The sequence below is a fragment of the Lygodium microphyllum genome, chromosome 20 (genome assembly GCF_053477565.2).
Source record: "Lygodium microphyllum isolate KBCC chromosome 20, Lygodium_microphyllum_v1.1.10, whole genome shotgun sequence".
NCBI lineage: Eukaryota > Viridiplantae > Streptophyta > Polypodiopsida > Schizaeales > Lygodiaceae > Lygodium > Lygodium microphyllum.
The window spans coordinates 122,513,611-122,536,152 of NC_141154.1; the positions used below are offsets into that span (position 1 = coordinate 122,513,611).

General features: G+C 41.2%; 1 protein-coding gene across 1 annotated transcript; it reads left to right on the forward strand.

Annotated features, from left to right (window-relative positions):
- Positions 1-241: 241 nt before the first annotated feature.
- On the forward strand, positions 242-18,558 carry LOC148019332 (psbP-like protein 1, chloroplastic). Its single transcript, XM_087660942.1, has 8 exons — positions 242-449; positions 689-767; positions 839-934; positions 1,221-1,294; positions 1,398-1,520; positions 1,602-1,673; positions 1,877-1,973; positions 17,949-18,558. The coding sequence occupies exons 1-8, from the start codon at positions 354-356 to the stop codon at positions 18,047-18,049; spliced, it is 738 nt and encodes a 245-aa protein (XP_087517068.1). The 5' UTR covers positions 242-353; the 3' UTR covers positions 18,050-18,558.
- Positions 18,559-22,542: the final 3,984 nt, after the last annotated feature.

Genomic DNA, 22,542 nt, shown 5'->3' on the forward strand with positions numbered 1-22,542 from the left:
GGATGAATCCTATCCTATTACAAAAAACACATTTGCCCTAAAGAGCAACATGTAGCGGGAAAGAGACACCCAATGTGCAAGGTTACGTATGCCCATGGAAAACATTTTCGATGGCAGATACACACATTTTACTCAAAAACTTTGGAAGGAAATTTGAATCAAATTACACGCATTTGCCGTCCCAATCGTTAAAGTTTCAAACTAGCTTAGGTGCGTTTTCTTTGGTCCACTTCGCACAAACATTGGGTGCGGATAAGATCCGTTCCCTCTCTCGTCTCTCTCTCGTCTCTCTCTCTCTCTCTTCTCTCTCACACACACACACACACACACACACACACACACATTGCGTTGTCATGGTGGTCACCATGCAACGAAGCTGCCCTTTGGCTAGCGCATTTTCGATAGACGGAGTCAGCAGCCATGCCCTGCCGCCGTTTTCTTCCTCCGAGGTAAGTCGCTTAACTTCACTTCTGCGTCCGCTTCTGACAATGTAGAGCGAACGGGACAATCAAATTAGGCTGTCAAGGATGACTATTTGCTGCATTGCAGCAGAGAGAGAGAGAGAGAGAGAGAGAGAGAGAGAGAGAGAGAGAGAGAGAGAGAGAGAGAGAGAGAGAGAGAGCATAATGTATGAAGAGCAGAGATCAATCACACCACACGATGAATCTTCGCCTTTGCCTCCCTGCAGACATTGTCTCGGCTCCCTCTTGAGTTGAAGAGTCGCCGTGCACATGCAATCAAGGCATCCCTCAATGAAACTGAGACAGGTTTGTGCTCACGGGGTTAGATTATAAAGCACAATTCACTGTCCAATTGGTGACATTCTGTAACTCTCCAGGTGTGACTTTCCCAACCGCACGGCGGCAAGCACTATTTGGAATGGGTTCTCTTCTTTCATTTTTACTCTCCACTTCTGGTGATGCACTCGCTGCAAGTGAGTTCTCTCTATACATGCTCAGCCACTGACAATATGAGTCGGAACTCTTTACATGCATTAGCATGTTTATTTTGTGCCCATCGGTGAGGATACAAAAAGGACTCGACATCTTTTCATGTCAATGATTTTGTGTGCTATTCATCCATAAGCACGTGTGCATGTATGATACATGAAAATGGTGATGTTCTAGTTTATGCTTATAGTAAGCACACTGGTTGTTTGCAGTTCTGATGGATATCCCATGTGAATCAGCTTGACATGGCTTTACCTGCAATGGCTGCAGAAGCTCCTAGTGGTTTTCAAGCTGTGTTGGACAATTTCGATAATTACCAATTTCTATATCCTTTTGGATGGCAGGTAAACCTTGTCCATTGTTTTTTTAAAACCTTATTTAGTCCTGCATTGCTCACTTTGTGTCTATCTGAAATAGACTGCTGCTGATCAAGTCTAATCATTTTAGGAAGTTCAAGTGAAAGGACAGGACTGCGTTTACAAAGATGTTATTGAGCCTCTAGAAAGTGTATCGATTAGCATCATTGAAACAAACAAATCTGATATTCATGAACTTGGGTCAGCAGAAGAGGTAGATCTTGATAATCTTAATGCATTTCACTAAGGTTTGTATTTCATAGCCTGCATATTCTTAAAGTCTGTGGTTTGACAGGTTGCAAAGGCATTGGTAGGAAAGGTTTTGGCCTCACCTTCTCAAAAAGCTCAACTCTTAGATGCAAAAGAAGTGAGTGACATTGAAATAGTAATAAATATGTATATCTTTGTTTCAGTTTTCATTACACAATAGCTCACCACTATACACACAGTTCTCATCTTTACTTTTTTCTGGACAGAATTTACTTTTGAAATAGAAGTTCATGAATGAAAATAAATGGATATCTTGTCCGCAAGACCACTTTAGCTTATATTTAGTGGTTGGTTTCGTAGAGGGTTACTGATGGAAGGGCATACTATACTTTCGAATTTGTTGCCAAAGCTCCAAACTACACGAGGCATGCACTTGGAACTGTGACCATTGCAAATGGTAAGAAGACATTGAGGTAGTCTGTTAAGTATGCTGGCTTGACAAAAACAAATCTTTGTGAGTGTTCTCTTAATTTCATGATTATCACACAAGTTCAAGAGCATATTTTCAAATTGAAAAATGTATTGGATTCAGCTGGGTAAGTCTAAATTTTGATTTAAGTAGATAATCAAAAGCAGGGCTCATGGTTCGATGGTTGATATTATCAAGCATTATTAGGGATACCCTTTAAGGGGATGCACAGCACTCAAACATATGCTTGCATGGGTTTTGGACAATTGTGGGCAGAATGTAATTACTGAAAGCTTGTTACATGTCCGTTATCAGATTGCGATAGCAATAACCATGACAAAATGGAGTACTAGGTGGCACTATGGATGACGGCATTGGCAGAGAATGTGCACAAAAACAACACCACAATTGAGGACAGCTCACTTGGGCTGTGAAATGATAAAAAATGCAGTCACCTCTATACACTGATCATGGAGGCACCTCTACACACTTATCCTGAACATAGCAATGTGTATGCACATTAGGCACTAAACAACCATGAACTGCTGGGTGACAGTAGGAATCGAAGTTGCCATCAGCTAGCCCAACTGGATGGCCAGCCGGAAGACAAAATGCAGTAGGGAAGTGTGCTGAATCAGGTTGCCATCAACAGGAATGAATTTGCCATCAGATGGAATGAAGCTGCCAGGCTTGTTGGAGACATGGGCAGCTGAAGAAGAGGAGAGAACGATCTGAATTTGGAGAATGATAGTGGAGGATGGAGAATACCCACAACATCCCTATTCAAAGGTGATTTGTGGTGCATTTGTCCTACCATGTACAATAAGTGCCAAAAATACAAATGAACTTTGAGGCCTTTTTGGGCTGTTAATGGAGACCTAATTAGGGAATTAATGCAATACAATCAAATGTTATGCATGTGATGACTTTACTTGGTCAACACCATGCCTATTCTATCTGATTGTTCATCATTGAGTTCCATAGCAAAGATCCTCCATGTTTTGGATTTGGGCTTCCATCTCCTATCAATTTATGGTCTTATATGTTTTGGGACATGGGTTGCCTTTATAGATTAGATTGTCCTTATCAAGGATGTTGCTTGGGAAGCTATTCTTTGGACGAGTCCTCAAGAGTGTTGGCTTTATTGACTCATTCCCCTTCTTTTGTGTAGGGTCCTCGGCATCTTCTCATTGCCTCACTCGTCCGGCTACCTTCTCTTTTACAAGTTCTTACTTGTTTTCCACCATCTCCTTTGTTGGTTCCCTTGGATCCCCTATCCCTTTCAAAGAGGGACATCGATATCGATGATGCGGCTATGGATTCCCGAGCCCTTCTTTAGTTTCAAAGGGGGTTCCCAAGTTCATAGGAGCACTTTTGGTGATGCACATGATTGTATGGCCTTTATCCCATCTAGTGGCTACTTTCCCTCTTCTTTGAGCCCCCCCTTTCGATGATGTGGCTATGGATTCTTGAGCCCTTCTTTAGTTTCAAAGGGGGTTCCCAAGTTCATAGGAGCACTTTTGGTGATGCACATGATTGTAGGGCCTTTATCCCATGTAGCGGCTACTTTCCCTCTTCTTTGAGCCCCCCTTTTTTGTTTCTAGCTTGCCCATCCCATGCTCTTTGATTCTTGATACTTTTTTTGGTAGGAGTACCGTAAGATGCCTTGGATAGCTCCTCACTATCGTCTCTTGGTAAGGACTGAGACTTGGCTCATACATTCCCAATTGGACGCATTTAGTGTGACTCATTTGAGGCCCCTCGACTTCCATTTTCTTGCCATCCTTTTAGCAATTTTCATTTGAAGAGGGATACAAGTCAGAAGTGGTGCAGCAGTGGAAGCACAAACATGTACTGAAATAAACTACTGAACACAAGACAAAAGAAAAGAAAGAGACAACACAATACAGATGAGAACTCAGATGTATTCTCGGGAAATGAAATCCATATACCAAGACATGAGACAATACAGATACAATGTGAGTCACCGGTTGTGGAGGCACTGGCACCTGCTCCCTCTCTCCAAGAACTGTCTAGTGATGAATGAATAAGTCGAGGAGGAAGCTAGACAATATATAGGACAAATAAATGCCCAAAATATGACAGGTCAGTCAGCATTAAATGCTGGCCGATTGGCTGTAAATAATGCCTAAACCATAATAAACAATGGCAAATAAAATGCCTAAAATGTTTTTGTGCCCAGTCTGTTGTACCACAAGTATAGACTCAACCATGAACTAACTAATCTGCTAACACCCTCCTCAGATCATGGGTGACGTGATACAATACAATATACAATGATAATGTCGCATCATAGTACACACAACAAGGTCCACCAGAGTAAAACCATGGATACCCAAGTAGTGGGTGCACAAGCCACCACCAAGGTGCCTCGGAGAGAACTTGATGTCGGTGTTGATCGTACCAGCTCCTGAAGATAGAGAAGATCATAGCAGCTCTCAATGTCTGTCAACAATGCCCCTGATGTAGCATACGTGACCATCCTGTCACCAATGCCGCAGTGCAAAAATGACCATGGATTCCCCGTCTTTGGCCAGACCGCCAAAGTGTCCCCTCATGTGAGCTCTAGACGAAAGCCACCCGCTCTCTGTCAAGTAACCAGTCCATCATGAATCTGGATGTCAATCCCAGCTCTAGGATTTGTACTTGCCAAACTTCGGTCGATGTGTCAAGGATGTCCCTCTTTGGATCCTGTGCATCTATATAGAAATATAGATGAGGTGCGGCTGCCCCATCTCACCACCCTCTCACACTTCCTCTCTGGCACTGGAGAGTCATGAGGAATGACCACATCACCACTACTAGAAAGCAGCTGAGGAAGAGAGTACTAAGCCCTTCTCATGATCCAAAGAAGAGGATCCCGTCCACGACTTGGACTTCGCCTTGGCTAGAGGATCCAAATCGAAATCTGAGGCAGATGATGACTCGTTGGAGGAGTCCACATCCCGCTTAATCTTTTGCTCCTTGTTCTTCCTAGAAGCTGCTAACTCTTTGCAATCCTTCTTGAAATGACCTTGCTTGCCACAGTGGTAACACTAGTCCTTCAATCTCTTCATCTTCAAACCTCTCTCTGAAGTTGCAAGAGCCTCACCTGAACCCCCATATAGCATATCATCAGTGGATGTGCATGGAGCAGCCATCTGGAGAGGATTGAGAAAAGAAGTAGAGAAAAGAAGGGATTGGGAGAGGGAACACAGCCAAAGCACGAGCACAAACTGCAAAAAAATAAGAGTTCACATACAGTATAACCCAAAATCTGATCTAAAGAAGACAAAAGCTGCTGTGGGAAGTCAAAAAATTGGTTTAAAACTGCCAGAAACAGCAAAAACGGCCTGTTTTGCCAGTCACCCAGCCCAAAAGAGTGCTGAAAACAGCAAAACGCAGGCTGCACACTGCATAAACAGGTGTAGGGAACTGTCGCCAGCAGCCTGATGACGAAAACACAGGCTGAACCAGATGCATAGGTTGTATGGATGCTGACATCAGCAAAAAACGCAGGCAAAACTGGTTGCCTGATGGGAGCAGCAGCTGCCTAATCAGCAAGAGGGAAAATAGTCCTGAAATCAGCAATAAAACACAACAGAAACTCAAATCCTGAAATCTGATACCATGTCAGAAGTTGTGTAGCAGTGGAAGCACAAACATGTGCTGAAATAAACTGCTGAACACAAGACAAAAGAAAAGAAAGAGATAACACAATACAGATGTTCCCTTTTAATCCCTTTTCTGTCACAAGAGTCTTGAAAGGCTTTGGACACATATTCCCCACCATTGTCAGAGTGAAGACACTTTAATGTCTTGTTGGTTTGATTTTTAGCAAGTGCCAGGGATTTTTTAAATTTATCCAAGGCCTCATCCTATGATAGATTGGATAAACCTATACTTCGCACATGGCATCATCAGCAAAAGTAATGAAATACTTCTTTTCCCTTAGAGATAACCTTGGTATTTGACATACATCTGAATGTACCAACTCTAAGGATGAAGACTTTACAAAAAGAGATTATTTATGTGATGTTTGAGTATGCATACCATAAATACAAATGATCACACTGTTCAAAGTCAGCACACCTCAAAGACGGCAAATAATCCAAGCGAGAAAGCACTTTCATTCTAGTGATTCATGTGTCCCAATCGGCTATGACACAAAGAAACACTTGGCTGCTCGGTTATGGTGACTACATGGTCACACACGCTAGATACATGCAAAGGATACGGAGTATCACTTTTGGAGCCCTTGGCAACAATGCAAGAGTCCTTACAAAATTTCCATTTGCTATCCCCAAAGATGGTGTGATAGCCTTCATCATCTAGCTGTCTTGTGCTTATCAAGCTCTTCTTGAGCTGAGGTACATGCCTCGCATTATGCAAAACAAACACGGGGCCATGTTGAAATTCCAATTTCACACTATCAATGCTTGCAATTTTACATGCATAGTTATTCCCCAAGTAGACAACACCACGTGCACCACCATTGTAGTCAGAAAACCAGTCACAATGTGGTGTAACATGAAAAGATGTACCTGAATTAGGTATCCAAGTGTGCACGTCATCCTCAAAATCTGCAATCAATGCATGTGCACTCAAAGAAGAAGCAATAAGTACATCACTGTCACTATCATTCTCATGTGTGACTACATTTACCTTTTCTATCTTCACACTGCACTTCTTTGCAGGTTGGCTGTCCTTTTTCTCAGCCTTGTTGTCTTCAGTGTTTTTGTTTTTGCCTCTCTTTCTTCAATTAAAAATAGTCCCATCTATAGTGTCATTTCTTGCCACAATGATGACACTCCACATTTTTGCCATGAGACTTGCTGCGTGCTCTATTTTCTTTAAGCTATTTTCGCTGGCTCTCTTTGCACCTTGGCGTCAAGACAAAACCTTGAATCACATAACCGAATTGAACTGCCCTTTTGTTGAAATCTGTCCCTAGTATGCAATGCATTAGAAGACTTGTTTGTTGAGTTATTTTGTTTGTTGAGTTCTTCCAAGCAAAGAACTCTACACATGAGAATATAACAGTTGCGCATTTGAGTTACTCAAGGTTGTCTTGAAAGTATCCCAACTTTCAAGCAAAGTGCATAGCAAGAAAATAGCTTTGAACTCATTATCAATATGGAAATCCAAAGCAATCAACTGAATGAAAATGGAATTGAACTCGTTCAAATGTATAGACATGGTTGTATCTTCCTTCTTGCAAAAGTCCATTAACTTTTTTAGCCAATAAACCTTGCTAGCTGTACTTTTCTAAGCATACAATTCTTGAAGTTTTTGCCACATTGCATATGCTGAATTCAGCTTCTCAATATTACAAAGCCCATCTATAGTGCCCTTTCTTGCCACAATGATGACACTCTATATTTTTGTCACGAAACTTGCTGCGTGCTCAATTTTCTTTAAGCTATTTTCGTTGGCTTTCTTTGCACCTTGGCGTCAAGACAAAACCTTGAATCACATAACCGAATAGAATTGTCCTTTTGCTGAAATCTGCCCCTAGTGTGCAATGCATTAGAAGACTTGTTTGCTGAGTTATTTTGTTTGTTGAGTTCTTCCAAGCAAAGAACTCTCCACATGAGAATATAACAGCTGAGCATTTGAGTTACTCAAGATTGTCTTGAAAGTATCCCAACTTTCAAGCAAAGTGCATAGCAAGAAAGTAGCTTTGAACTCATTATCAATATGGAAATCCAAAGCAATCAACTAACTGAAAATGGAATTGAACTTGTTTAAATGTATAGACATGGTTGTATCTTCCTTGCGAAAGTCCATTAACTTTTTTAGCCAATAAACCTTGCTAGCTGCACTTTTCTAACATCATGGGTATGGCTGCGTCTTAAAATCCCAATTACCAAGGTTCCGCGGCATCGCAAAAGGCTGCACTTTTCTAAGCATACAATTCTTGAAGTTTTTGCCACATTGCATATGTTGAATTCAGCTTCTCAATGTTACAGAGCAAGTTGTTCGACAGTGAGAGCTCAATGGTAGAGCGTGCAAGCTCATCCAAATCATCCCACTCTTCTTGTTCCATACATGCTGGTTTTATTCCCTTCACTTTGATGGGCTTCACCTATTTCGTTTGCACCAAGACATTGTAGCACTGTTTTTGCCATATTGCAAAATTATATGCACCCTTAAGCTTCTTGATGTGCAAAAGATCGTTGCTATCATTGTTTTTAGCCATAATTTGCGGCACTAAATTGACTCAAAAGTCACCAAATATAAGCCCAAATGTCACACAAGTGACCACCGCACACTGCAAGTACGAAAATAAAAAAAATTGCAGAAATTTCAGATCTGCAAATAGATTTTCAGAATTAGGGTGTGTGCTACTGCACTCCACAAGCAATTACAGCCACATTCAAACACCAAGGCACCAATTACATGTGAAATCTCCAAAATTTGATTGCAATTCTTGCTCCAAAAGCATTCACAAGCACAAATTTGACAATTTTGGTCAAAAGCCCCAAAATTTCAAAAGGAAATCCGTCCAAATTGCATCAATACATGTACTTAAGTGCATATACCAGGCAATTGTTGCACAATTTAAAGAAATTTGCAAAAGCCCCAATTTCCTTGGAACGTGTGTGCACAAATTTTAGTGAAATTAAAGAAATTTTGCTAAAATGTGAAAAGCCCCAAAATGTCTAGGGCAAATGTGTACCAATTTTGCAATTTTTGGGTCAGATTGTCCTGTTTTGCATCACAATTCCCAAATCTAGGAAAGGCCCCAAATTTTTAGGCCAAGATTGCACACTATGCTTGTGCACGTGAACAGCTGGTAGTGGGGGAAGAAAAAAGGATTGTAGGACATTAAAAATAAAAGGAAACAATTAGGCCTGTTAAGACATGGACTAGGTGTGATCTTCACTTGGGCCGAATCGTGGCCCCGTCACCTGCTGGGCCTGTGCCGGTCGCCCGCTGGACTTGTGCGCCTGCACACGTGCCACATTTGGTCGCCGCCTAGTCACAGGCCATCGCTTGATCCGTCACGTGCTCCTGTCGCAGCTATTGTAGGTCGTGTCCTTTGTCGCCTACCTTGTTAGTGTCGCCTGTAGAAAAGGTGTCCCCTTGGTCCGTTAGCTGCCTCCGTTAGGCAGTGAACTGTTGACTTGGACCTGTGCTTGCTGAGCTTGCGCACGCCTGTTGATTGTCTTGAGACACGTGCACACCTGAGCTGTCTCTTGCCCACTTTGATACTAGTTTGATCTTGATGTGCAAGGATCGAGACAGAGTGTAGATCAACTTGCATGCAGAGTTTAGAGTAGGGAGAGTGAGCATAAAGAGTGAGAGCACGACACACACAGAGTTTTGGTACAATGACAAGAAGTACCACTTTAGGTTTTGATAATATATATAAAGTACAAGGGTGCATGCACACTTGAACACCACCCTAAAAGGCACGGAAAGCCTTTATTCCCAACATTTTATAGAAGGGTGGTTGAATCCTAAAATGCATTAATTATAGCAATATAGAGCAAGTAATAACTTCATAAAATAAATTGATAAATTGAAAATGCTTTGCCACGTTGGGCTATATTGCCCTCAAGAAAATTGAGAGAGCCAACAATTGATTGGCCCCAAAATGTTGGCACCCCTTGTGGTATTTCTTTCTTATATTTATTCCAAACACCTTTTGTACAACTAAGAATTGATTGAGCCAATTTTGCAACAGTATTTGGAAAATAAGCTGTCCTTTGTAACCAACGTCAATCAAATTTAATTTGCCCCTTGGTTTGATCCATAATGTGGCACAAATTGGGTCTAGGAACACTTCCATGTAGGTTTACAATGACCAGCCACATGAAGTCTCAAATTGCCCCTAGATTAAAAGCACATTGGGTTGTGAACACTTGTGTGCAAGTCTCAAATGACCACTAGCATTGAGCCCCAAGTTGCCTCTTCACCGTTGCATGCAAATCAATCAATTAGTAGATCTAGAATCTCACCTATTCCACTCATCAAATTTGCATTGGCAACCTTCTCTAAAATGGTGCATTACAAACTTGAAATATTAATTGACTCTTTAAAAGTCCCAAACTCAAAATGACCAAACTTGATTAAAAATTACCAAAGTGATTATGTCCCATAAGCCAACCCTCAAACTTTGGGAGGATCCACATCTATAAAGGGGAGGCTGCCCATCCACTTTTTTTCCATCGTGTTTTTGCAGATTCTCCCTCAGCTGGTGCTAGTTTCCAACTGTTGGCTACACTTCTCCTTGGTGGATGCCTTAGTTTGTGGTGTGGCCAAACCTCCATCAGTTCTAGGAAACATGTTTCCTTAGCGTAGAAGGCTGTGTTTGCTGCAGGCAACATTGGCCAAGCCTGTTTACGCATATTGCAACTGTCGTCATCTTTTGCCCATTGCCCATTGTTTTTGAGCCATTGCCTTCAATCAACTTGATCCAGACAGGCTCATTGCATCTTGATGTGCGTTTGCAATTGTTGATTGCATCTAGAGACCACATGTTGCATTTTAGGATCTATTCAGAGTATGACAGACTCTCTAGTTGCCCTGGTCCATTTTGAGACACAAAGGTTAGAGGTCTTGCATTCACTCTTGCATAGTGTCTTTACTACATTAGTAAGTCATTTTTCTCTTATCTTTGAGTTACTCTTCACCTTTGAGCTCAATTGTATATCACTTCGTGTTTTGTTGTACACTTGGTTTTATCTTCTATGCTCAAGTGTTTATAAGAGCTACGCAAACATGCATTCTAGTGCTGCCATGCAAAGCCTAATCTTTGTTGATTACACATTGAGATCAGCAAATTAATAGCCACAATATAATCGGGTCCAAGTCTAAGGCTCAAATCTCCAATTTCCTTCACCAGATGGCACATCCATCAAGTCTAGATCAGAGAGAAGCAAGTGAGAGAGAGCATTCTGCAATCCAGCTGTGAAACAGTGACCAATATCAATTTCTCGTGCAAACACAGCCAAAATTAGGTTTCGCTGTACTTTGCAAATTTGTAATTGTGATGGACCCAACAATTTCAAAAGGGGAGTAAAACCAACATGGCTATAAGTGTGGTTGGCCAGCCATTCTATTTTGCAGCCAACTCTCTTTGAGGCAGAGGAGAAGATTGTTGCCTTTGTCATATCATGGATGCATGAGTGCTACTTGATCGATAGCTCTAGAATCCTCTCTAGATCAGGTCTCCTTGTTGCCATGGTTCTGCAGCAGCTCTCTCTATGCTTGAAATTGAGATCTCTTTCCTCACATTTGCCCTAAATAGCTTTACATAGCCTTGCATGGCACCCAAATTTGGCTGATTGTTGTGCCAAATCTCCCCATGCAAACTTAACCTCTAGATTCAATTCCTAATCTCTTCGAACCTAAAAGTGTTGAAACTTTTCACAAACCTTAGTCTAGGACATTATTAAATAATTTAAATCTCTAACCCCCATGATCCCAAAAGTCATTTCCAAGGGGGAAATTCAATTTACTTGACCAAGATTGGACTCAAGCACCCCATTGGCATTTGTCCACAACAACTTTTTGTCAAAAGATTACGTACCAGCGAGACAGTAGGGTTTGCAAGGAGGAACACGGAGTGAACTCGGCAAACATGGAGAAGAGAAGAGAGGAGAGAAGAAACTCTGGTGAATGGAATGATGAAGTTCTAAATCACGGAGTGAATATGATACAAGGGAACAAGGGTGTCATAGCACAAGGAAGATGATGAAGATAGCCACGAACCACGAACCACAATGTCCTCTTGAAGGGATGTGAGGGCAATGGACAAATTGAATGAATCAACCATAAAGAATGAGTGAGAGAGTGGGCCTACAAATAGACACAATCAATCTAGGATGGCGCCCCTTTTTGGGGCTGCAAACCCTAAATGCAAAAATACAAACTGCGGGTGAAGGGTTTCTCAACACCCCCTCTTAGGCCCAAAAAGGAAAAGAAGAGAAGAGTGAGGTGGAGATGGAATGCTACATGTTGAAGAATGCTCATGTAGCAGGTGCCACTTGGACAATGTCTCTCGTGGGGAAATTGTTCACTTGCCGAAGTGTCCCAGAACAAAGATGATGAAAACATGCAATGCATAGGAGGAATGTCGGATTTTGTGTGGTGTCGAGAACCATAAGGATATGCCCGTACTCGATCTCGGGAGTTGGCTTCATACTGACCAAGTGACCAAGGCAAGAAGAAGAAGAGGAGGAAGAAGATGTAGAGGATCCCTAAGATCCAAGATTTCCACCTGAAAGGTAACTTGCAGTAAAGAACAATAGATAGAGTGAACTGGAGAACCCGAAACTCAACCTTGAGAGAGAAGCCACTAGCTCTGTGCATCCATGCAAGAAGGAATACGAAGGCCTCGTTACCAAGTATCGGCTAAACCTCTAAGGCCCCGATCTAGGTAGATCCTCGAGATTTTGGGTATCAATAGGTGAGATGATCACTGGAAGGAAGCCACCCCATCCAAGGGTAGAAGAATAAGGTAAAAGGCCTCTGCCATTGAGCGGGGGGTGGGGACCCCTCTTGTGAAATTGAAGGAATAGGAGCCTGAAGTCGCAATAGATGTAGATGCCCCCTGAGAGGGCAAAGAAAGATCAGTCCCCTTTGAATCTCCCTCTGAGGTAGATAGGAAATCCAAAAACTCATGGATCACGAACTCTGAAATGTTTGAGGATGAAGGAAGTGCTGCCGGTCGTGTTGAAGAAGGTATCTGGGGTGGTGAAAAATTCCCAAAGGTGGCCTCTTGAACCTGAGTAGGCGAGGGTGAAGGGTGGGGGTCAGACTCAGCATTTAGTGGGCAATAGTCGCTGCCTCTCAATGGAGCGGACCGGGAAGCCGAAGTAGAGGGAGGAGTCGAGCAGCCATTGTCTCTTGAAGAAGCGGATTGACAAGGAGACGGTATCAAACAATCATTATCTCTCAATGAAGCGGATTGCTGAACTGCGGGCCATGGTAGCCATTGTACTCGAAAATAGGTGGGAGAAGATTGCCATTAGCATTGCGACGATCTCCAGGAGGTCGTAGCGGCAATCGATCCTCCGTGTGCTCGAAAGAACTTAGTACGCATCGGATGCATCTTATTGCCTTGAGCATAGTACTTTGACATAGAAACAGGGATCAGCCGTTTCGGCCCGTAGGAACGGCTTAACACGTTCGAGACCCTCAGAGGAGGTGAAACGGCTAAGGAACGTTCCTTGCCGTTCCCAAGGCCGTTCCCTACCGTTCCCCCTACTGTTCCCTATTCGGAACGGCCGTTCTAGGCCTATTGACAAAAAAATTACATTTTTTCGAGTTTTTTCTTCTTGCTTGTATCACACTCCTACCACCACATGTTCACCCATATCCATCGCCTAATGTGCACATACTAATCTCTCTCTCTTTCTCTCTCTCATTGAAGATTCAAAGTGTCAAGACAACTCATAAGCCAATCAGGAGTTCATGCAAAGTTCAAATTTTATGCATTATGAACTCTTGCAAATCACAATCAAATTTCAATCTATTCTCAATTCCAAGGTAATCATCCATTTATATTGTCTAATTTCAAGGAAAACCGGGATAATTGGGGCAATTCAGAGCAATTTGAAGCTATGGGGGTAATCGAGTCAATTTGGGACATTTGGGTCAATTCGGAGCATTGAGGGGTATTGGGGCAATTAGAGGGACATTCTTTGGGGCAACTTGGGTCATACAGGGCATATTTGGGGCACTTAAGACACGTGCCGTCCTCCTCGTTCCTGTTTCCCCACCTTGGACGTTTCCCCCGTTCTAGGGGGTCCCGTTCCCATTCCCCGTTCCAAGTAACTATGTACTCTGATAGCCGATCTAGAACAATCTTTGTGGCCCAGAAAGGAGAGGTGGCACAAGGAGTGCTTGGTGGAAGATGCATATACTCCGGGGGGTGGAAAGCAAAGGTCGAAGTCGGCAGGCATCGGTGGTGTGTCTGGTGATGCCACAGTAGGAGCACCTAGTAGTCTGGTCATCTGTTGGTAAAGAAGCCATGGGTACCAGTGTGCCTTGCTGAAGAAGAAAGCAACAAGGAACAGTTGAGATTGTGATGTCCTCTGCGAAAGGGGTGTGGGCAGCAAGCTGAAATACTTGAAACCTGCAAAAACGAGATTTTGATGTAGCGGAAGAAGAAGAGAAGTGGATGCCAAACCCGCCACCGGTCTTTGCCGTCACTAGAGTGGAGGATCTTTGCCACTGTTTGAGTAGATCCAGCTCTAATACCATGTCGAAAGATGACGTACCAACGAGACAGTAGGGTTTCCAGTAGGGAGGAACACGGAGTGAACTCGACAAACATGGAGAAGAGAAGATAGGAGAGAAGAAACTCTAATGAATGGAATGATGAAGTTCTGAATCATGGAGTGAATGTGATACAAGGGAACAAGGGTGCTGTAGCACAAGGAAGATGACGAAGACAGCCACGAACCATGAACCACAATGTCCTCCTGAAGGGGTGTGAGGGCAATGGAGAGGCTGGAGAGAAGAAGTGACGGATTGAATGAATCAGCCGTAAAGAATGAGTGAGAGAGTGGCCTATAAATAGGCATAGTCAGTCTAGGATGGCGCTCCTTTTTTGGGCTGCAAACCCTAAACGCAAACCCTAAATGCAAAACGCAAAAAACGCAAACTGTGGGTGAAGGGTTTCTCAACACTTTCGCCATTGTCATCCATTGTCAAAGCTAGGATTATCTGCCACATCCTTGTGACATTTAAAGTGCGCATTGCCACATCATGGTGAGGCAAGAAATGTGAGTGGCAACACACCATGGTGGGGGAGTGTTGTGACAAATCAAGTTTGGTGTGTGCAGTCATCAATGCCATATTATGGTGAGGCAAGAACGTGGCATCTCATAGTGAATGAAGAGAAAAAGAGGTGCAATCTGTAGTATGCTGGCAGGCAATTATGAAAGCTATGGTTACATAACATAGGAAATATATTTTGTTGTCTGGGAGCTGGCTACCATATAAGGGTACCACACGCACGCCATAAGAAGTGTGCGCTATGTAATGTTCACTTTATTTGCTGTGGTAAGCAAATGTGTAAGCAATGTTTTTTAAACTTAGTGTCTTCCTTTGCTACAAGGAGCTGTGGCCATCATGTACCTGACACGAGGTGTATGTTGTGTATGAGTGGTGTGATTGAACACATTTGTGTAAGCAAATGTTTGCATGACTTAGTAAAATCTCTTCAACTGATGCAAGGAGCTGGCTACCACTGTACAAAAGTGCAGCACTAGGACTTCCAAGAGGTCGCTCATCCTAATCATAGTAACATGGGATGCGTTTTGGAGGTAGGGATGGGGACAGGAATTGCCATCCCCTATCACGATGAGAGGCCTGATGGGGCTCTAACATGGGGACAGGATTGGGATGGTATGGTGATGGGATGGTAAGCTAGAAAATGGCCATCCCTAGTTACTATGATCCTAATGCACTGTTGAGTGATGTGCTACAGACCAAAGGTGAGTGAGTGCTGGTGCTTGCACTCAAAACACCACATCCAAGTGATAGAGCTCAAGTCTTAAATTTTAGGGCTACAAAAATGCACTGCGTGTGGATTGTAAATTTCAGCTCATCTTTTTGAATTCCTGGAAAATCAAAGCTTAAAAGTCAGTTGATGTGTCTCTGCTCTCTTCTCTTTTTCCTATAAAGCTGTACCTATTCACATATGGAAGTGGCATTTTTGTCAGGGAATCAATATATACGTGGCTTGTTTTTGGTCAAAACAACTGCAGAGCAGCCCTCGTGCTAGAACAGCTAATTTCTGCTAGGGCAGCCACTTCTTCACCCTAGGAGAACATCCAAACAGCACTAGCATAAAACAGCAGTTTTTAGGTTCAATTCCTTTATTGCAGGTGATTTGAACAGTCCAGAATACCCGACAGCTGCATTTTCTGTTATTACAGTAGGGCCCAGATCGTCTGTGCAGCAAACTGCTATTTAGGGCGAGGAGCTCATCCTCAACCAGTTCTGATGGAACGTCTAGAGGCCCTGTAGATATATATTCATTTGCATGCATCAGTAGAAATTCCACATTTGCATTGTGTTGGGTAAATACCTAGAAATCAGTTTCTGCCTGTAGAAGCTAGCTGCTACTTTGGTGATGCAGTAAGAAAAGTTATGCGGCAGGTTTGACTAGTCTTCATTATTGATTAAGCTGCATTACTTCCACCTTCCCATTAGTGCATAATTGTCATGGCTCGGAGTTGGAATCATTGTTTTTCAGCAATTGCATTAGGTGTTGAATTTATTTTCAAGGGCCTCCCTTCTTTTGATCTCATGCGAGACTTGCACAAAATCTAGCCTGTGAGTTTCACTGATTTTGATGGGGGTTTTCTCTGTCGCTGACTATCTGCCTTATAAGCCTTGGAGTTAACTGTTGAACTCCTCTGCTCTCAAAACTCTAGGACTACAGTCACATTAACAGGGTTTTCCTGTTCTGATTATTCATTTAATTTCTATTTTAGTTGAGAACTTTGATAGCCTTGGAGCACTTGCAGCTTGAGGTTGAGTGACTATGGGGCTTCCATTTCCTTGCCTTCTTGGAGTAGGGATCCTTGAAGTAAGCTGATGAGCAGGCTCTAGATCAGTATCATATCCAATATCCAGTTTAGCAGATTGCTTTTACCCAACAGCAAGGTTCTGAGGCAGCAGGAGACAACTAGAGTCTAGTCTCAATTGTTAAGAGTCTGACCGGTATTGTCTGGTGTTCTTAGTTGAGATGGTGATTGCTTCTGAGTAGTTGCTCCTTGAGGTTGAGTGTTTAATGTGCTTCCACTAGTAGTGTTTGAGTTTTTCCAATCCATGGGGCCTGGAGTAAGGAGTCGCTGCTCTACTTTAGTTGAAAGCAGACTCTAGTTTTCATTATCATACCCAATATCAGTCCCAGCAGATTACTTCCAGCCAACTGTACAATCAGTTAGGCTGAGTTCTGATGCAGCAAGAGACAGTTTAGTCTCGATTGCAGGGATTGTTACCATCTTGGGCCTTTTTGTGTACTTTTTGGGTTATTTTTATGGCCTGCGGAATCACACAGAGGATTTGGGCACTGTTAAAAAATGTATTTTTTCACTTATCTATGGTGGCCCGGCTTTTCTTGCATAGGTGTGCTACTCTCTTCATCAGTGCCTCCAAAGCTTTTAGCATCAGCTTGAGTCAATGATTAGTCTCTATCTTATCATCTTCATCCCCTTCGGAAGTCTGTGAGAGGTGCTGAAAACATCTCTAGAGGTAAGCCTGATACAATCGGATGGGGGAATGAATGACGCGAGCTAATCGTGGGATTTGTCTGTCATGCGCCTGTTGAGTTTCTCCTGAATACCCTCAGAGAGCTGATAAGTTATTCAAGTTATCGAGCCTCACATGCACTGAACACTGACTGATTTCTTGAAATGATAATTCTCTAACTTATCATACCCTTCCGAAGCCTGTGAACGGTGCCAAGAACATTTGTAGGCATGTAAGCCTGACACAATTCGATAGGGAATGAACATGATGAGCCATTTATGAGATTCTATCATGCACCTGTTGAAATTCTTCTGAACACCCTCAGAGCTGACAAGTTATTCAAGATACGGAGAGTAAGATGCACTGAGCACAGATTTCTTTGCAATGGTAAGCAATGCATTATCTTCCAGGACTCGGGAAACTTTTTCAAATCCTTGGGTGGCATGATATCGCTCTAAAGTTTGGTGCACACTTGAACCGATATATGTTATCATCTTAGTGAACATTGCAGCTACATTGGTGTGCTGGAAGAAGTTCACATCACAAACTCATTGCACATATTCAACCCCATAGTCCATGTGAATGTATGTAAGGATGAGGCATTGGATACTGTGGTGGAGCAATCCATTAATTGCCCTTTGTAAATTTAGTGGGTTGTCAGTCCCTTCCTCTACCCGAGTGCCTTTTTTCTGTATTGGAATTGAACTGATAAACTCCTGTTAACTTTTGGTCGCTTGGCAGGGAAGTTTTATACTCTGACGACTGGTGCTAATGAACGGCGATGGACGAAAATGCAAGACAAACTTAAGACCGTGGCAGACTCATTTGCAATTCTTAGTTGAGGCTCGCTAGACTCGGATCATGGTCTTTTTCTTCCCTTTTTGCATCGTTTTGCGGTCCGCACGGTATATATATATATATTGTATTGATGCTGTTCTTTTGCCCAATTTGTATAATAGCTTGTCTACTTGGCCAACCATAGCTGGTGAGCTAGCCTTGCCCCTGAGAATGTGTGCTGGTTACACATCATCTGTTGTTAAGCATGTGACAGTGAGTGAGGTTTTTTCTCATTTTCTGCTCTGAAAGGAAACAAGGAAAGTGGAAAAACTCAGATTCCTTAATTTAGAAACATGTGAGATATGTTGAGATTTTGTAGGTTGGGTAGACAATGCTAAAAGGGATAGAACATGTATGTACACATTTTCATGCCACCATGCATGGAAACCAACAAACAACACAGTCAAATTCAATATTGAGGCTAAAATCTTTAATCTTTTCCACCAGATGACATGCATCGAGTTTACGCGAGAAAAGAGGAGCATGAAAAACTTTTGCAATTGCAACTATCAAATCGGACCTAGCATTATTTCTTTTGTAAAAACATGTGGACAAAGTTAATTGCCATTCATCATGCATTAACTACAGTCACTTTGTATTAATTGCTGTTGGTGATCATTACTTGTGTTCCAAATTAGGGTATCTGTCTAGATTGTTGCATTTAATGCCATCGCGAAATGTGGCACATCCTTCAAATGCTGTCATTTATTGTTGATGAGCCTCTTGAGGAGGTTGCTTCTTGTAATTTTGGGTTTTCTTGATGTTTCCAGCCTTCACATCCTCCTCGGATCAAGTTGCTTGCTATCATGATGCTTCAATAGTTGTTTCTCTCTAGAACCAAGATCTTCATTCTCAAATTTGCTCCAGGTATCTTTACACAGCCTTGCATGGCACCCAAACTTAGCCAAGTGTCAAAGCCATGCATGCAAAGGCAACATCTAGAGGAAACTAGGAAAAACAAAAGTCTAGCCCTAAACTTTGGCCTTGCCTAGTTTTAATTTTGAAATTCTAGCCTTGTTGAACCAAATGTATTGAAACTTTTTGCAAATCTTAGTCAAGGATATTAACTCAATTAAATCTCTAGCCCCACCATGACATTGAAATTCATTTCTAAGGAAAAATTTAATGTCCTTTATCGAAATTTGACTTGGATGTCCACAAGCACTTATCCATAACAAATGCGAATGTCTCCCACAGTCAAAGCGAGGTTTTGTTTGTCATCGTGATATACATTTGACTTAGATGTCCACAGCACTTATCCATAACAATTACAAATGTCTCCCATTGCCAAAGCTAGGATTTGTATGTCATCTTGATATACATTTAACTTGATCTTACACGTGCATCTCACTTGTGCATAACTCTAGTGTTACAACTTAAGTGTTAAAAGAGCATTAAGGTAAAACTTCATGACCTTATGATAGACTCCCTCTCTTGTTTCCTCCTTAAATCTTTATAGTTATCCTCCTTGATTGCCTCGTAGTGGTATGAAGGCACCAATTGCCATTGAAAAAATATGTCGATATCGTAGTCAAACATGTGTACCTATTGCTTAACAATGCTCATGTCACTTGCATGTGTGAAATTATCATTACCCAAACTAGTAATGATCCACACATATGAATCATGAGCACTGTGAAACTAATAAGGCATGCATTCACATGGCAATATCCAACCAATCACTAAGGCAAAGGAATGCATAAAACTTAGTATAAATAGACTTATACTAATGTGTATTGCATACATACACTTGCATCACATTCATTTAAAATGTCCCATGCCAATGTACATTGCTAGTATATTGCTTGTAACTCATGTAAATGTAGTTTTCTTATAGTACTTGTAAACATACAAATACATGCCTTACAAATACATGTTGCGTCAAAATGTATGTTTCATGTATTCCATGTATCCCATACATATGCAAACAAATAGTCACAGATCCTAGTTGTAAAACATATGCACATGTGACTAAGTCATAATGTCTACTATAGTAAATAGTTATCCCAATGGTGGAAATATTGTCAGCATATAGCACCTTGGAGATGTAAACTCAATATGTCTAAATTCCACTATATAATGGAGCTATCCATCACTAGGGAAGTGAAAGTATAATCCTCCCCTTTAGCGTTAAGCAATACTTAGGATTCTTTTATTGTACTAAGCTTGAATGAGCCCAATAACTAATTAAAATACATTGAGGTAAAGCACAATGTTGAGAATGATTTGCTTGTTATAAAAATGGCATATGAGACACAATTTAAGCTTGACCAACATTAGACATTGCATCTAGTTGACCAACCTTAATCTCATGTGCATTGAATATACTAGGAGCACTAAATGCATGGCTAAACATTCCCATTTGCATATCGGAGACCATTTCAATGTGATTGTACTTGGGATTTTGCATACCACTATTCATCCCAAGATACATTTTTCCATGCATTCCATGCATTTATGGCAATGAATCAAGTATATTTTGGCATGCATACCAAAAGGTGTAGTATAATGACCAATATAGCATGAAAAATCAATCTTCCATCCATGTATCTTAGATGTCTCACATCTGGATGTATATCATTCTATTTAAAAGGAAGTGTTTCATTTTTAAAGTTATCCATGCATTTGAATTATCTTCATCTTGGTGATTATTAATGCTAACATGCATTTAAATCCCTAATTCATTAATAAAACTAACATCTATAATGTTACCCATGTTGTGAACATGTCCAAGATCAAACATTGAATTATTTCCATTGTCTTTTGACAAGGCATTACTATAGTGTGATATTTCATTGCTTCAAAAGATATGCTTGTTGACTTTTACATAAGTGAGAATGAATTCAATAACTAACTTACAATCTTTACTTGCAAGCAGGTGTCTTACTTCCATCTACTTAAGGAAGTTGATATATCTCCTGATGGAACCATGAAACTAGTTGCAATATAAATCTTACTTTTTAAGTTTTTCATGCCTATTTTATCTTCTTGTTGATTTTTAGCGTTAAATTGCATTTAAATCCCAAATTCATCAAGAAACTTCACACTTATAACATGGCCCATGTTGAAAATGTATTGCAATATCAAACATTAAATTATTTCCATTGTCTTCTATCGAGGCATCACTATAGTGTGGTTTTTTATTGCTTCAAAAGACATGCTTGTTGATTTTCACGCAGCTAAGAATGAATTCTACAACTTACTTACAATCTTGACTTGCAATTAGGTGTTTTAGTCTTGCCTACTTAAGGAAGTTGATATACTTGCATTCGATGGAACCATGAAATTAGTTACAAACCTTAATCCTTCACCAAAATTTTTTAATGTCAAGTTAAGATGAGAGAATCAAGAGAGAAAATCTTGCAATTTAATTACCAAACAATTATTTGTTTCAATTTTTAGCACGAAAATATGCTACAATTAGGTATTATGCCCTTGATAGCACATTTAATGTAGCTATCTATATTAATTACTAGTGCCAAACTTTGTTTGTGCCCAAAATAACTCACTTGCTCAGATATTAGCATTTAATGTTGTTGCCAACTGTTGCATGCCTCCTAAGAGCAATTGCATGAATGGTTGACCCTCTTGAACTTGCCATCATCTCCAAATTTGGGATTTCTTACTATTTCCAGTCCCAAAATCCTCCCTAGATTAAGTTGCATGTTGCCATGATGCTTCAATAGTGCTCTCTCTCTCTCTCTCTCTCTCTCTCTCTCTCTCTCTCTCTCTCTCTCTCTCTCTCTCTCTCTCTCTCTCTCTCTCTCTCTCTCTCTCTCTCTCTCTCTCTCTCTAGAGTTGAGACATGACATCCAAACTTAACTAGCTTCGAAGTGTCAAATTTTCCCATGCAAACATAGCCTCTAGACTTAATTTCTAGCTAAGAAGATTTGATGGAAATTGGAAAAACATATCCAAGCCCAAACTTTGGCCTTGTCCAAACTCAATTTCTAATTCCTAGCCTCTTTGGACTTGAAAGTGTTGAAACTTTTTAGAAACCTTAGTCTAGGATATTAAATCGATGAAATCTCCAATCCCCATGACATTGAAAGTAACTTCCAAGGGAAAATTGAATATCCTTGACCAACATTTGACTTACACAACCATTGGCATTTGTCCACAATGACTTCTCCCAATGTCCCCCACTATCAAAAGTAGGATTTGTTCGTCACTATGACACACATTTAACTTAACTTCACATGTGCACAAATTAAGTATTATAACTTAAGTTTCCAAAGAGGATGAAGCTAAAAATTCAAGTCCTCATGATATGCCTACTTTCATGTGTAAGCCTAGAGTGAACTATGTAAATTATCATTGCACATCTTGTATTGATATATAAATATTGCCTTTTGGCTGCTTGCTACATAAGGAGATTGGCTTCATGGTATGCAATTTAATGTGTTAATTATAGAAAGTCCATTACTACATAAAAAAAACGTTCCCTTCACTTACTAGTGAGAGTATACACATGCATCATATTTAAAACCTGTTGGGG

What these genes read in the sequence shown, in the direction of transcription:
- LOC148019332 (XM_087660942.1), top strand. Translation starts at nt 354, where the DNA reads ATGGTGGTCACCATGCAACGAAGCTGCCCTTTGGCTAGCGCATTTTCG. An exon ending in TGGTGATGCACTCGCTGCAA is followed by an intron (nt 935 to 1,220) that starts GTGAGTTCTCTC and finishes CAATGGCTGCAG; the next exon opens with AAGCTCCTAGTGGTTTTCAA. An exon ending in AACTGTGACCATTGCAAATG is followed by an intron (nt 1,974 to 17,948) that starts GTAAGAAGACAT and finishes GTCGCTTGGCAG; the next exon opens with GGAAGTTTTATACTCTGACG.